Genomic DNA, 15567 nt, shown 5'->3' with positions numbered 1-15567 from the left:
TTATTAGGAGAAACACAGCAGAGGTAATTTATCAATGAAGATTTATAACATAATATTGTTATGGATCAAAATGCCATAGAAGATTCATAGAAAAGGAATGTGCACTCATTCACTCAACACTCATACGTCAGAGTAAGAGTATTGGACAATTAGTATCTTTAAGCACTATAGGATTTTATGTAAGATGATCTAAAATGCAATAAGGTTTCAATGATGCTGCACTTTTCTTTGTTTACAAAGATGTTACAAGTTTGAAATTTGAAATGTGAAACCCTGAATGTGCACACTCAGCAGGATGTTACACATTACTGCCTTCCAACTGAAACACCACCTGCTTTCTTTGCATGTTGGTAACTTTAAAATATGAACAAACCTTCAAATAATTAAATCAAAATATGAAGTGTTAAATATTAACTATGCTTTAACCACATGAATTTGAAAACAGAGCAGTGAAGGTGAAATACTCAATGAGAAATGACCAAAACGCGTTTTGGCGTGTTGGAGGACCTTAAATTAAACCTCCCAGGACACCCACAGCTCAGATGATGAACAGATTTTTTTTTTTTTTTGTAAAAGTGAAAGGCCCGTTCTTCATAAGAAACCCTGTGTAAATAAGCCAAATGGACGCCACAGATGCGTGTCATGATGTTATCGCTCCAAACAGAGAGGATGCTGACGTGAGACACGCGGACGTGACGTCATTGATAAGCACCCCTGTAACCGTCTATCTTCCGCCCAGTAGCCAAGCAAAGGACTGAAAATCGCTCTTCGGATTCCACAGCACAAAACCTGCTTGTGGTTGTCACGGCGGGCCGAGTCAACTCTGCTCTGAGAGGTAAACACCGTGGACCTTAAAAACTGCGAATGAATGCAGCGGTTGTTTAAATGTATCTGTTTGGTCCCGAGCCGCAGAGGGCCTTGTTTACATCTCAATCCCCGGACTAGAGTAACTAAGAGGCGGAGGCTTAGCTGAGGGGAATGATAATGAGGGGTGAATACCTGGCGAATACAGTTCATGTTAGTGGGCAAAAATGAACTTCCTCTTGACAAATTCAGTAAATCTGCTTTTGAAAGCACTAAGCAGTATAACTCGTTGTGGTCGTGGGTTCGTCCAACCGCTACTTAACTGCTTAACAGAACTACCAGCACGCTAGCCAGGATGCTAATCCGGCTAACGAGAACAGCCAGCCGCTGTGTAGATTTCACGCCACCGTTTTTATCTTACGCGCCGAAGTCGAACCTAAATGCCAATGTCCAGAGTCAACCGAGCAGTTTTTACGCAGCTTAACCGCGTACTGAGCACATTATTTGACTTCTCTCCCAAACCTATTATCTAACCTGTGCTGAGTCGCTGTGTTATATTAGCTTAGCGATATGTGTGTCACCCAGTTTGTTGCCTATTTTTAACCTGGATCGGGAATGCGAGCACTCATTTGCCGGTGGGCTGGCACCGTAGTCGGCTGGCAGGCTTTCCCGACTAGCTTTATATTCTCTCTAGCTTAATATCTGCAAAGTCACATTTAAACCCCGGTGCCAATAAATGTCTTTTGATGTCTGCTGACCTGCGTGAATGTGAGTCACATGTCGAATTAAGCTGGTCTACCTGGGGCCCATTAAGTCATGACCTCGGACTGTAAATATTTTTTTCCACACACTCCTGACCTAAAAACTTAAACACTAACCACATCATCGCGATATTCATTAAAACTATTAAACATAAGTCACTAATTTGTTTAGCTTTCTTATAGTAGATTGTAAAAAAAAAAAAAAAAAGACAAGTGGATTAACCAACACATAAAAGATCCACAAAAACAAAATCATTCACTTTATTAACATGGTTTCTAACATGATATCACCAATAAACTATAAAAGATAAGGAAAGTGATGGAAATGCGTCACTGTTGTTTGGTGTGCTGTTATGTTAAATGATTATTTTATTGATAATATTTACTACAATTATGTTTTTTTGCCTTAATTAGGCAGCCCTTCTTTGGAGGGTATTAGTCTCTGAGATACATGTAATGTAAAACAATTACATGTGTAGATAAAAGACGCTGGTCAAACTCATATCCTCATTTACAGTGATTTCTGGTTAAACATCACTGCTTTTTGAAAAAAAAAAAAAAATTCCAGCTTAGTTCAGCTTCCCGATTTGACACCGAATCAATCTCAGACACGGTTCATCTCGTTCCCTAATATTGAAGCCAAAGCATCTCCTCCCGACCTTTGAAACTGTAACATTCACTCCGAACACATGCACACAGCACTTAGTATTAATAGCATAGAAGAGCATTCGGCCAACCGGTGAGAAAGATGGGTGCAACTGAACTTTGAGGACTGTGAGTGATGGAGAAACCTTGGTCCTGATTCATGAGTAATTGTTCCTCTTTCATGCAAAGAAAAACAAGTTTGTCATCATGCGTCACTCTCTTGCAAACAACAAAAAAAAAAATCTGAAACAAATATTTCGCATGAAAGGTACTTTCCAGCTTTTTATTAATGATAGATTGGCCGTTGAGTAGAGACAGAGGATGACACAGAGACAGCTGGATATAAAACGACTATTATAGTTAAACAACAGTCCAATGTAGAAGTAATGGCAAATTTCAAGTAACTTCATTTTTTTTTTTTTTTTTCTGTTGTATCATCAGTTCTTCTGAGGTGATGGCAATGTATGGACAGAACAAAATACAAATTATATCATCCTCTACACAAATTCTGGTCACCATCAACCAGTTACCCGTCACCGGTATGCAGAATTTATTAGAAAGAGATGAAGAAAGCTCAAACTCTTCTGGCCATCTGATTGGATGTTACACCTTTTTTTTAAAAATATATATATTTTTTATTTTGCTATACATTAGCTTCATATTGATGTTATGAAGTGTTTTCTGCTCTGCTTCTTTTCTAAGATGTGTGTAATTTTATAGCAGATATGGGGGTTTGTCCATAAGTAAGAGTTATGTGCTCCCAAATGCAAAAGTATCTCAGGTTGTCATCTATCTAGACTGGGATTCCGTAGCCACTGTGGGGTGGCCTAAGAGCAACCCATTAAATTAGGTGTTCTCAGTTCATTGCATAGAATTTTGTTTGCGTTTGCACCTTTTTTTCCCCCTTCAGCTTCTTATCTCACATAGACTTGTCACAGATATTGGCTGGGCTTCTTGTTGGTGTCTGACTGTAATATAATTTATGCTGTGTGTTTATTCAGAGATTCTCTCCTCAGTCACATAGTTTTTGAGAGATTAGTTTGTTTTCAGTAGAATTTAGGGGAACTAGTTGAACCACCAGGTGCATTGTAATAGTTTGATAAAGAAACTCCGCTCCGTGTGTCATCACGTCTGGATGTACCGCTGTTGTCATTAAGAACCACATGTTAACAACTCTTATCACTGCAGTTATCAACTAGAATTGAAATCGTCAGAAAAGTAGAACATATAAATGATAAGAAAAATGCTTTTATGAGTATGTTCTGAAAAAATTCCAAATGGTGTGTAACGAGACAATTTGTTGTTTGTAATTGCTTCTGAAGCTACAGAATTTGATGCCATGCCAAAGCAACTTTTTCTAACATCGGCAAAAAAATTACCAATTGACCACATCTTTTAATAAGTTGTTGGTTATTTGTTTTTTTTTGGTGCTCAAAGAAAGAATTAACAAAGCATTTCTTGTCTTTGAGAAGTGAGCTGAAATGCTCCTCTCGCTTGTCTTATGTGATATTTAACTTGATATCTAACAACATAAGATATGTAACAGTTATTGTAAATCATAAACAAATAATCAGCATGAATTTTTACTGGCTTTAATCAATCAGTTTTTTTCTTTTTTACCCTCCTTTTCCATTTGTCCCACTCAATTCTTGTTCTGTTTCTTCTTTTTCTCCCTTCTTCCCTCTTCATTGGTCACTCCTCCTCTCCAGCCTCCTTTTCCCTTTCTCTCCTCAGATTGTGCTGTAACCCTGTTTCCAAATGAGTGACGGAGAGTGTGACTTCTTCTGCTTCTTCCGCTGTTGCTGAGCGCGCTCCCTACGCGCCTCAGACACACGGGAAGGCAGGGTGTCTCTGAACAGTGACACCAGGTGGAAAGAGGGCAGGGACAAAAGGAGGCGGAGCTTCAGTCAAGCCATTTCAGCTATAACTGGACCACTCGGATCCGACAGGTAGGCGGGTTGTCTACCTGTCCGGGTGATTTGAGTCAGTCGACTTGATGTCTGTGGACATGAACAGCCAGGCGTCAGACAGCAATGAGGAAGACTTCGGGGGGATCTCTGAAGAGGAGGAGGATGAAGATGATGGAGGAGAAGAGGATGATCAGGGTGATATTGCAGGTTATTACGAAGGAGTGGCCAGTGACGTGGAGCAACAGGGTGCTGATTCCTTCGATCCAGAAGAGTACCTGTTTACCTGTCTGACATACAAAGAGAGCCAGCGAGTGCTGACGGAGGAAGTAAACACTGTGGCGGCTGCTTTGAAGGTGAGTGGCCTTGGGATTTAATGTTAATTCAGCTTTTATGACCAAAAAGAAATAACTTAATCAGAATAAATTCTTGGCAGTGAACTTTAAAATCAACAAGCGGCACAAAATGTCAAACTGTGCTCGATCTCAGCAGGTTGAACTGGTGATCTCTCCATGACTGATGATACTGCGTCTGATTGTATTCTGAACTGGAAAAGAATTAAAGTTTTTTTTTTTTTTTTTTTTTTTTTTTTTTTTATTTCTGCATTGCTGCATAAAAATGTGTGTGACTGGCATCAATTGGAGAAATAATTGTTTGCTTAATAAAAGGAAAGCTTCCATATTATTTCTACACTGAATTTGGTCTCAAAAAACACAAGGTGGTAAATTCTTGTTACAGATTTAACCACATGTGAATAGGGTGTGAAGTATGTTTGTCATTTTTCAGGTAATATTGTGCCTTCATCCCCAGAGATTTTTTTTTAAGTGGTTACCAAATAGATGTGTTTGTTATGAAGTTCAGACACGGTGTCACAAAGTTATTTAGATATTTTCCAGAAATGTTCTCAGGACCTGAGCTGCCAACCATACCAAAAAAAAGAGATTGGCCAAGAATTGGACTATTTCCCTCTGCCTTCTTGTAAAACTGGAGTCGGCTGTCTGAAATGTCTGAAGTAACATTTCATTGCTTTCAATTAAATGTCATCGGATCACATTTCACTCCTCTGCTTTTTTTTTTTTTTATTCTCTTGCAGGTTTTACCGTCAGTAGCAAAACTGATCCTGGTGCATTTTCACTGGCACGTTTCACAAATACTGGACAGGTATCTGTTCTGCTCTTTCACTATTATGTCTTCTCTGTTTCTTTACTTCACACAACTTTTCCACTTTTATTCTGTACTTTTCTACTTTATCTCTCTCTCATACTTTATCCTCATTTTCTTTACCACGCTGTGTCACAGTCGGATTGAACCGATTACCCTCTGCAACCTTGTTTCTTTAATTCTTGTTTCATTCTGTTGGCCTCTAATTATTTCCTCTCACTCCTTTTCTTTTATTCTTTGCCCTGGTGCCATATGTGATGATTTGATACATCTACAAAGAGCTAACATTGTTTGATTTATCAGTCAGGGTTTCAGTTTGCTGGCTTTTCCCTTGACTTAGTAATTCGACCCCTGTTTCTGTCCATGTTTCCCACAGATTTAAGTCCAACTCCTCTCTGCTTTTGTCAGATGCTCTGGTCCAGCCCAGCAGCACCTGCAGATTAGTCACTGTGAGTATAATTAGTTTCTTTTAGCCACTACTGCACTCTTATTTTCTGTTTCTTGGATGCAGCAGGTGATCCAATTCAAGTGATACATGAAATAATTCAAAGTAAATTCAAAGTAGCAAATTGTTCTGCTTGTATTTCAAGAGTGGCCCAATGATTAGTGTGTTTATGATGGCTCTGTTTGTGTGTTTCAGGCCCCTCAGTCCCTCCAGTGTGGTGTGTGTCTACAGGTCGTACGGAGAGACTCCCTGCTGGCTCTGCCCTGCCAGCACTCCTTCTGCAAAGCATGCTGGGAGCAGCACTGCGCCGTACTGGTCAAAGATGGCATGGGAGTGGGTGAGTGCTGTTCAGTGTGCAGCCCTGTAGTCATTCAAGCTGCTTTTAGAGTGGGTGGCAGTGTTTCTGTATGTGTGCTGTCTTTGTATTTCTGTTCTGATGTGTAAATGTGTGTTGCCCACTCTTCATATTGAAATTTTATTTTAGCCTTTGTTTTCCTGCCAAACCAGCAGGATTTATTAAGCAGCACTCACCGGTGTGTTCGATGATTCGGGAAAACTGTGCACACACTGGATGTTTGAGCGCCGCCACATTTGTTTACACGTGTCCAAGAAAAACTCTGCAGATAAAGGAGGTGTCACCGCATATAGAGGTTTTTATAACTCCCATCTGTTAAGTTTACAAAGCGGTCATCCTCCTGCTGCAGCATCATGATAATCAGCGTGTGTCTGTGAAAGAGTGTGCTCGTGTCAGCAGGACAGCAGGGTGTGTGGGTGTGTACATGAATCAGTTCCAAGTAGTTGTGCAATCTGGTATATACATGTGGTAAAGTATATACAGTTTACCAGATGTACTGTCCTTAAGTTGTATAAGGGTTCTTTTGCTGTGGGGTGTGTGAGCATGTTTGTATGCAGTTGTGTGTCCCTGTGCTGCTCCTTAAATGGCCTCTCAGTCGGTCCACATAACCAGAGACTGAGTCTGATAAGCGTCTCTCTATCAGCTGCACTAAGGACACATTTACGATGACCCCGTTCCAGTTTCTCGGGTCAGTGTAACACTAGAAACCAGTCCGCTAAACCAGACAAAACTGCAGTAGAATTTTTTGACGTCACTAAAGAATTTAAACGATTTAAAAAGGTCCACTTTACTTTTCCAGTGATTTAAAAACAAAACACGGCATTTTCAGCAGCTTTTCCAGGACTGTGTGTCCACAGCGTTTCTTACATGTAGACTTTAGCTGGGCCAGCAGCAAAAGTATATTTTGTGACCTATTATATTTACAAACTTGAGTTTTCTTCATCATAGAATAGATTAATTCTTCTCTCGCATGCCGAAAATAATTCACAAACCCCACTATAAATGCATCCATACACATTTTCTTATCTTAGTAACAGCAATCCTTTAGGTAATGATGGTAATGATCATCTACTTTTTGTGGAAAAGTCCCTAAAACTGCCTCTTTGTTGTAACTAACTTGATCACATCAGTGCAGCACCTGAACAGACAGCAGTGTGTTCATTGAGTGGCAGAGAGGACAATGAAAAGCTAGTCTGCTGACATGGATTTGAGTGAATGTGTGAGAGAAAATAAAGGTTATCAAGCCTCAATTTTTTATTAATTTTTTTAATGTAAACTTTGACAAAATCACTGCTCTTTTCCTTGTTTGGTAAATTCTAACTTGCTGTAAAACACAGCTACATGTTGCCTCGACTTTAATGTTCTGTGTTTTTGTTGTGTGTGTGTGTGTGTGTGTGTGTGTGTGTGTGTGTGTGTGTGTGTGTGTGTGTGTGTGTGTGTGTAATCTGTGGTTTTTTTGTGTGTGTGTGTGTAATGTTTTGTGGGTTTTTTGGTGTGTGTGTGTGTGTGTGTGTGTAATGTTTTGTGGGTTTTTGTGTGTGTGTGTTCAGGTATCTCGTGTATGGCTCAGGACTGTTGCCTGCAGATGCCAGAAGACTTTGTCCTGCCGCTGCTGCCAGGAGAGGAGCTGAAGGACAAATACAGACGCTACCTCTTCAGAGACTATGTCGAGGTGTGTGAATGGCTCTTTGTCAGCTGAAACTGTTTGCTCAGATGATGCATCAAAGTCTGTATGAATAACAAATAAGACATTTGAGTTCTATAGGCAGTGTGAAAGAGAACTCAGATCCTTTGTTTGTTGTGCATCCCTGAATCTTTGCCATCTGTGTGGACAATCCGTCTGCACATAATTCTGCAAGTTAAACGAGGCTTTTGTTTTTCCTTTTTGATTTACTTAAATTAAATGCATACATTTTTGTTTGTCATTAACCGAGATCTGATTTACGCCTGTAGTTAAGGGAGTTGACATGATGATTATAGTGTACATAATGATTGAAAAATTGCATTTGAAAACCCAACACACTGGATATTCCACAGAATACAACGACAGGTTTTTATCGTGATATTTCTGAGTAAGCGTTTGGGCTGCTGCGTGTTTTATTTTTTTAAATGTCTCACAGATTAATTCTGAACTCTCTACATTTTGCAGAGTCACTTCCAGCTGCAGTTGTGTCCAGGGGCAGACTGTCCCATCGTCATTAAGGTGCAGGAGCCTCGGGCACGCAGGGTGCAGTGTAGCCGCTGCGGTGAAGTCTTTTGGTAGGACACACAAAACGCAGTAACACCTGCATGAAGTCAGAAACCGGTGTCAGCTTGAAATTGTACAACTGATTCCAAATGAAATGTGTAAATGGTTTAACTAGAAAGGTACAAAAACAACCTCCCTAATGTTGGTTTTAGTGCTTTGATTTAAATTTTGATGTCTGCAAGTATTTAGGTTTAAAATGGAGGCTGTTTGGACTGAGATTGAACAGTGTATTTATCTGTTATCTCTCCCTCAGTTTTAAATGCCGTCAGATGTATCACGCACCCACAGACTGTGCAACGATTCGGAAATGGCTGATCAAATGTGCAGATGACTCGGAAACAGCAAACTACATCAGCGCACACACTAAAGACGTACGATGACTGCACATACACACAGAATATAACTGCTGTTACTTTAACATGCCTGTAGTTTTATACAGTGAGTGTGAAACTGATTTGAACATAACTATCCTGCAGCGATTTAAATGGGAAGTTAAGAGCTGTTTTTCTCCTCTAGTGTCCAAAGTGCAATATCTGCATTGAGAAGAACGGTGGTTGCAATCACATGGTGAGTAAGAGCTGAAATTCACACTTTTCCCAGAACACAGGAAATGACAAACATCTAATCAGATTCTGCTAAATGAGGTCCTCTAACTTTAACAGTTTAACTCTTGCTTCAATCCCTCCTGAGAAGATCCATTAGCTGTTGTTAGCATTTCTTTTTCTATTATTTAAACCTCAAGCAGTTTGTGTGTGACTCTAGTTGAGTTACGTCGACCACTGAATGGTTTTGTATTCGCACATTTACCCGCTGAATGGCTCAGATTCATTCAAAGTGTAACTTGCACAGTTAAAGTTTTCTGGTTCGTTAACTGGACTTTCTCTTGTATGTTTCAGCAATGCTCCAAGTGCAAACACGGTAAGTTGTTCCTCATAGTTTTACACCTCATTTATGGAGCCATGTGGCAAGATGAGTCGCACAAAAGTAGACGGCAGCCATAATTACAAGAAAATAAACTTCCAACGATGATCTTTTTTTTTGGATCTTTTGAATATCGGTGAACAACTTTTTAAGGAATCTGTAAGTTAGATGGCCTGATGCCACTGATGTGTTCCACATGTCACTAGTTCCCTATTCACAAGTTAGTTTGTCAGATTAAAAACATGGCCAACTCAAACTGTGGTTAGTCATCTGGAGAAACGGAACAGCATCACATCATTCTTCTTAGATCGCTGTGGACTGGAGAACTAAACCCGTAGATTATTGTTTCATTCAAAATGCATAAACGTGTGCTGCTAACTGTACATGCAGAGGCCATAAAGGTGTTTTTTGTGTCTCCTGGAAGACTTCTGCTGGATGTGTCTTGGTGACTGGAAGACTCATGGCAGTGAATACTACGAGTGCAGCCGCTACAAAGAAAACCCTGATATAGTCAACCAGAGCCAGCAGGCTCAGGCCAGAGAGGCCCTCAAGAAATACCTCTTCTATTTTGAGAGGGTGAGTTTTGTCTTCAGCAAAAAAGTTCATTTTAATTCCTTGAAAATTCAGAAATTCAACTCCTTAAAAGAACCTCTGACTTATAAGACTCATAGGCCTTAATGTGTTCTTATTACCCTGAAAATATGTCATTAAAAACCCGTTTCAAAAAACAAACTGGGTGCATATTTTGAGAGTGCCTGGTGTTACTTTATCACCTTGTGTTTCGATTACGACGTAAAACGCTCAAACTTTTATCATAAACTCGCCTGTTTTCGTCTGTGTTAAATTAACTTAATTATAAACCTATTGTAAGAATGAATATCAGTCATCTTAAAATGAGTGACTGTAGTTTCTGATGGAATAGTTACAGTGAAGCATCCAGTTTTAAATAATCTGGGTCATCCTTAAAGCTTTTTCTTCTAAATTGAGCCTCAGAGAGTTTTTTCCTAGTGGCAATCATGTACACGAGACAAAAGGCTCCACTCAATCACAAAGACATGAAGATATTCGACAAAATAAATCTATTACTCGTTGTGTCTGTGAAATTGTGTTTGTTAATTATTTTTCAGTATTGGAGCACTGATGATGAAATGTCTATCCCACAACATTTCTCAGAGGTTTTATTAGGAATATTAAAGCATTAGAGGTCTTTATTTTAATATCTATAACCTCCTTATTTTCTTATCATGTCATTCCCTGCTTAAAAGTCAAGATAGTCACAGAAGATAAGTCGTGCAGTGGGTTACTTGTACTGTCTGCAGCCACATTGGTCCTGCTTCACTGTCATGTGACAAAGGGACTTTCTTTGGTGCCGGCGCAGGTCAGACAAAGCTATCTGATCAGCATGCACGGGTTGGGCCATCGTGTCGGGTCAAAGATGTGCTGCGCAGCTTCTGAACGACAGTCGGTTCCCCACAGAACCCTCATTTCTAGCTGATCTGTTCTAAACTACTTAAACCTTGGAAAAACTACAACAATCTCAGTTCAAACTCAACAAAAATGAACCACAGATAATCACAAATGAACAATTTGGACTTGAATTTTAACAGCCCCATGAGTCTTTTGTGCTAACTATTAAGAAACTGTCTGTCAAAGCCCCGCCCCCTTTGGCTCGCTACAATACTGTTATTTTCAACATTTGACAACAGAAGGTGGAGCTCCTCTAATACATTAAAAAGGACCTCAGACTTTGCTCCATCTCGCCTTCCTGCCGTTCTGATCTTCTTCATCTTGGTTTCTGGTTCACATGAGTTGTCTTCACCACTTTCACTGGCTCGGGTTCAAATTGGAAAGGCTGAATGGAAGTTATATTTAAGTCATTAATTTAATTAAATTAATTTTAAACTGGTGTCATGAGACAAAACCCTTCTGCCTTTCAGACATTGTATGTCACTGCTTCCCACGAAGCACTGCAGCGTAAACATCAATGATCGACTACAAGAAAGTCAAAGAATTTTCTCTAAAACTATAGAAACATCAAACGTCTTTTAGATATCACATTTATTTATTTATAATATATATAAGAATGTAAACTTAGACATGTAGACACTGTAAATGTAAACTTAACTTAAAGCTCATAAACGTCATCTCCCACTATAAACCAGTAAAAGACACCTCGATGCACCTTTAAGTGAAGAATGCTTAATTGCATCAGATGTAAAGAGAAGTAGCTTTCATTGTCTAAAGTTCACTTGGTGAATGTTTTATTAGAAAAGAGAAAATTCTGTTTCTTTTGTAGGTCTTATATTTTTCCTGGGTTTTTTTGTCCTTTTTTCCTCACTTTTTTCCCCCTTCTTTTTCATCAAGTGGGAGAATCACAACAAGTCTCTGCAGTTGGAGGCTCAGACGTACCAGAGGATCCAGGAGAAGATCCAGGAGAGAGTAATGAACAATTTGGGAACCTGGATCGACTGGCAGTACTTACATAATGCTGCAAAGCTACTGGCCAAGGTACTGTGTAAACTTCTCCTGTGTCTAGAAAGAAGGAAGGGTGTGTGGAGAGAATCTGATGGTAAAATGCAGAAAGAACGGGCAGGTACACATGCAAAAGACAAACAAAAAAAATCAAGACAAGTAGCTCATAGGCTAATTTGTGAATTGAAGATGTGTTTTAAGCTTGATGTTAAAAGCAGACCGGCTGGAGTTCAGTCAGTGCTCTGGCAGCAGCATTTTGGATCAACTGAAAGACCTTCAGGGAATTACTTGGACAGCCAGCCAGAATGGCATTGGAGTAGTCCAGCCTTAATGTTACAAATGCGTGGAGTCCTTTTTGGACAGCATGCTCCTTATGTTAGTGATGTCACGCAGATGAAAGGAAGGCAGCTCCAGAGACGTGTTTAATCTGAGAGTTAAAAGACGAAAGACAACTCAAAGGTTCCTTGCAGTGGAACTAGAGGCTTAGACAAGGCTGTCAAGAACTATTAAGAAGTAAAGATAAGTTGTTTAATGTCCCTTTTTATATCATGACCGGCACACAACATTTCTACTGAACAGCTGATGTGTCGTTCATCATTTTGACTATATCTGGTTTGGACTTAAAATGTTTTCCTGGTGTTTACCATGATTGTGTGCTTTCTGTTTGTTTGCAGTGTCGTTACACGTTGCAGTATACCTACCCGTATGCCTATTACATGGAGTCTGGCCCCCGCAAGAAACTGGTGAGGAAAAAAAAAAAGTTTTTTTCTTTTTTCTTTTTTATCCCACAATCTAGTCATTATAGTAACTATATAGACTGTGATCTTGGTTTCTTTCAAGCCGTTTCAATTTTGTCTCAAATAAAGTTTCTCAGTCTGTAAAGGAATTGAGTTATTCATTTTTTTTCCCCCTGCAGTTTGAATACCAACAGGCTCAACTGGAAGCCGAGATAGAAAACCTGTCGTGGAAGGTGGAACGGGCTGACACCTACGAGAGAGGCGTGGTGGGCGAGGGGGAGCTGAGCGCCAGCGATAGAGGGGTAAGGAAGCAGAGTGGAGAGACGGGCATGTTGTTCACACAGATGGAAAGATGTGCAGTCTTACAAAAAGCTAACAGCACAAAGGTGATGCTTGATTCATAATGATTGGTTGAAAGTCGGCTTGAACCTGCTAAAAACCAGGAGGGGCCCGACAGCAACTGATTTCACCACAAAGAGGACGAAACGCCAAAAATCACAAGACGCTAAAGAGGACGGGGGGGAAACGATGACCACAGCTGCTCCGAACAATCCTCATTATCTCAACACTTAGTTTCACTCTATCACAAAGCAGACCGTTGTCCTATTTGACTTCTGTGTTTTCCGAAGCAGAGCAAAGCTAAAAGAACAGCAGTGCTAACTTAAATCAGAACAGACCACAGCTCAGAGACTGCCCACAAGTGGCAGCAAAACAGTAACATAGACGTACGATTGCGATGCACCAATGGAGAGCAACCAGAGAACTACATTCAGACTCTGTGAGGGAAGGCTGTGCACAGTAGTTATGTTAGAGGAGAGCTCATTAGGACAAAGACAACCAGTGAACTGTAGAATACTAATCTTTTTCTTTTTTTTTTTTTTTTGTAGGATTTGGAGAATCAGATGCACATTGCTGAGCAGAGACGGCGTACGCTGCTGAAGGATTTCCACGACACCTGAGGCTCTAATCGCGACTGCAAAGCACCAGCATCTCGCTCCTTATTTTCTCCCTTGCCTCCTGCCTTTGCTTCCTTCCATGACCATCCCTCGGTGCAGTCACCCTTCCTCTGCTTCTGTCCACTCGCTCAGTTGCTTCTGTCACTCTGCCTTTTTCTCCCCCTCTCGCTCCCATAATGCTGCGGGGTTGCAGAATGTCACGATTGTATCGCTTCTTCCTTATTTCCTTCTCACCTCATTTACATGTTTGGCTTCTGAGCATCTCATTCACTGTGGTTACACTTGTTTCAGCTTTTCAGATCTGATCTTGTAGCTCAACGTTTGAGGTCTTATCTCTGAAAATAGAGTGGATTTACCTGAATTTCATTGTGACATAAACGTATAAAAGCAAGTTTAAGAATCCGATGTTATTTATTCTCCAGAGTTGCTCCTGTGACGGTGAAAATATCCTGGGACTAAACAACCCTGGAGAGTAAAACTTCTTTGGATAGAGAACCATGTGCTGATAAATGGACGAGGAAGATATGGGAGAAGAAATGTCCTTTTTTTTTTATTATTATTATTATTATTATTATTATTATTGTTTAGGAGACAGTGCTGATGGTGAATCTGTGTTTTGTGGTTTTCTACACACGATAAAAGAACTAAATGGTGTTTACACCTGTGTCGCCTAGTTTTCTAAACACATGCAAAGTTAAAATTAAGTTTCATCTCCTGTGCTGCAGGGGATTGAAGGAAATGAGTAAAATAACTGCCTGAGGTGGTGTAGTTGTTCTTTCAGGTTGTTTGTGTGAAGCTTGTTGTTTATATCGGCTGCTGCAAACCTCGACTTTTCCAGCTAGTGTAGAGTTAATCTTGTACAGTAGATGGTGCATGTTGCTGCCGGCGCTCTGGCTCCGATCATTAGCTGTGGTCTGTGAGACCAGCTCCAGCTTCACATGATCATTTACAACTCGGTAGCAGAGTTTACAGGCCGTTCAAGTTAAAAGCTGTTTATTTACCTGTTTAGAAATGTGTTCAGCCGTGGAAGTTATTCATATGTTACAGCTTTGAAAAAGATGTCCTCATAGTCCCAAATACTCCTCGAAACATTTGACATGGACCCGAAACAGGAGGCAGTATTTTCTTCTATGATTCACATTCATGTACCCAAAAGAGTAAAGAATCAGATTAATGTGTGTTTAGATGGCAGCTGCTTTGATTCTTTCTTTTTTTTTTCTTCCCTAGTTTCACATTGCTTTCTCTCTGTTTGGCGTTCTGCTTGATCTCAAGGCTGCCAGCGGCAATCGTAAAGGTCGTGAAAATCTACTGAATTATCCCCGTTGTTGTGCCCTACCAAATCTGATACTGATATTGTTGAGCTAATGTAGATCCAGACTGAGCCTTCTCCGTTGAAATCTAATACTGGTGACTTCCACTGATCAGAGGAGAGTTGTTTTGTTGCAGCAAGTGTAATCTCAGTCATTCACACGCATTACAGCACCTCCCACTGACGTTGACATGGCATGCACACGCCAACACACTCGCGCTCAAACACTCCACGGCATAAAAGACACATTAATGATTTATTTGTCTCCTTCACCCATCTCCTCGTGCTCTCTCCTCATTCTTTACCCTCATTTTGTTTTCCTTTTTGCTTTGTTTTTTTGCTCTCCAGCTCATATTGTTCACCTTCCTTCTGGAAAATGGCTGTTGATAGATAGATCATTTAAAAAAAAAAAAAGAAAAAAAAAGAAAGAAAAAAAAAATACAAAAAAAAATTGCTGTAATTTTCAACGGTTGTACATTAATACAGAAATAGAGTTACTGAGAGTTTTTAAAACCAAACCCTGGCTCATGTGTGTTGCTTACTCACCCACAAACACTACACAGGATTTTACATGCGTTAAAAATGATAGGAGTCAAATAACATCTTTCCAAAGCTATTTATTATCACACCAACAAAACTACCGGATGACAAGTATTTGATGATAAAACCATTTTATTTGGAGCTCAGTATTGGTTATATAGACACAGACATTATGGTCTTTACTGTAGTACAATATTCGAGTATTGTGACTATATTGATATTGAAGGTAAGAGTGATCGACACAGTCACATCGACGTGCCCTCTCACATGAGTTGCCACTGGTTACAGGACTTCATTTTTATATTG

The 15567-nt window shown here is 39.9% G+C and overlaps 1 protein-coding gene across 2 annotated transcripts; it reads left to right on the top strand.

Annotated features, from left to right (window-relative positions):
• Positions 1-710: 710 nt before the first annotated feature.
• On the top strand, positions 711-15239 carry arih2 (ariadne homolog 2 (Drosophila)). 2 transcript variants are annotated; one of them, XM_072366336.1, is made up of 15 exons: positions 711-835; positions 3945-4473; positions 5211-5278; positions 5655-5727; positions 5919-6060; positions 7629-7750; positions 8228-8337; positions 8580-8697; positions 8843-8893; positions 9223-9244; positions 9672-9823; positions 11612-11755; positions 12394-12462; positions 12636-12758; positions 13344-15239. In XM_072366336.1, the coding sequence occupies exons 2-15, from the start codon at positions 4207-4209 to the stop codon at positions 13413-13415; spliced, it is 1533 nt and encodes a 510-aa protein (XP_072222437.1). In that variant the 5' UTR covers positions 711-835; positions 3945-4206; the 3' UTR covers positions 13416-15239. The 2 variants fall into 2 exon arrangements, with proteins under 2 accessions (XP_072222437.1, XP_072222436.1); XM_072366335.1 differs by having other exon boundaries at positions 3920-4473.
• Positions 15240-15567: the final 328 nt, after the last annotated feature.

The sequence above is a fragment of the Leuresthes tenuis genome, unplaced genomic scaffold (genome assembly GCF_036924035.1).
Source record: "Leuresthes tenuis unplaced genomic scaffold, fLeuTen1.0.hap1 SCAF_16, whole genome shotgun sequence".
NCBI classification, from domain to species: Eukaryota; Metazoa; Chordata; class Actinopteri; order Atheriniformes; family Atherinopsidae; genus Leuresthes; species Leuresthes tenuis.
This window is presented reverse-complemented; position numbering and strand designations above follow the sequence as displayed.

What these genes read in the sequence shown, in the direction of transcription:
- arih2 (XM_072366336.1), top strand. Translation starts at nt 4,207, where the DNA reads ATGTCTGTGGACATGAACAGCCAGGCGTCAGACAGCAATGAGGAAGAC. An exon ending in GTTTCACAAATACTGGACAG is followed by an intron (nt 5,279 to 5,654) that starts GTATCTGTTCTG and finishes TGTTTCCCACAG; the next exon opens with ATTTAAGTCCAACTCCTCTC. An exon ending in ACGGTGGTTGCAATCACATG is followed by an intron (nt 8,894 to 9,222) that starts GTGAGTAAGAGC and finishes TGTATGTTTCAG; the next exon opens with CAATGCTCCAAGTGCAAACA.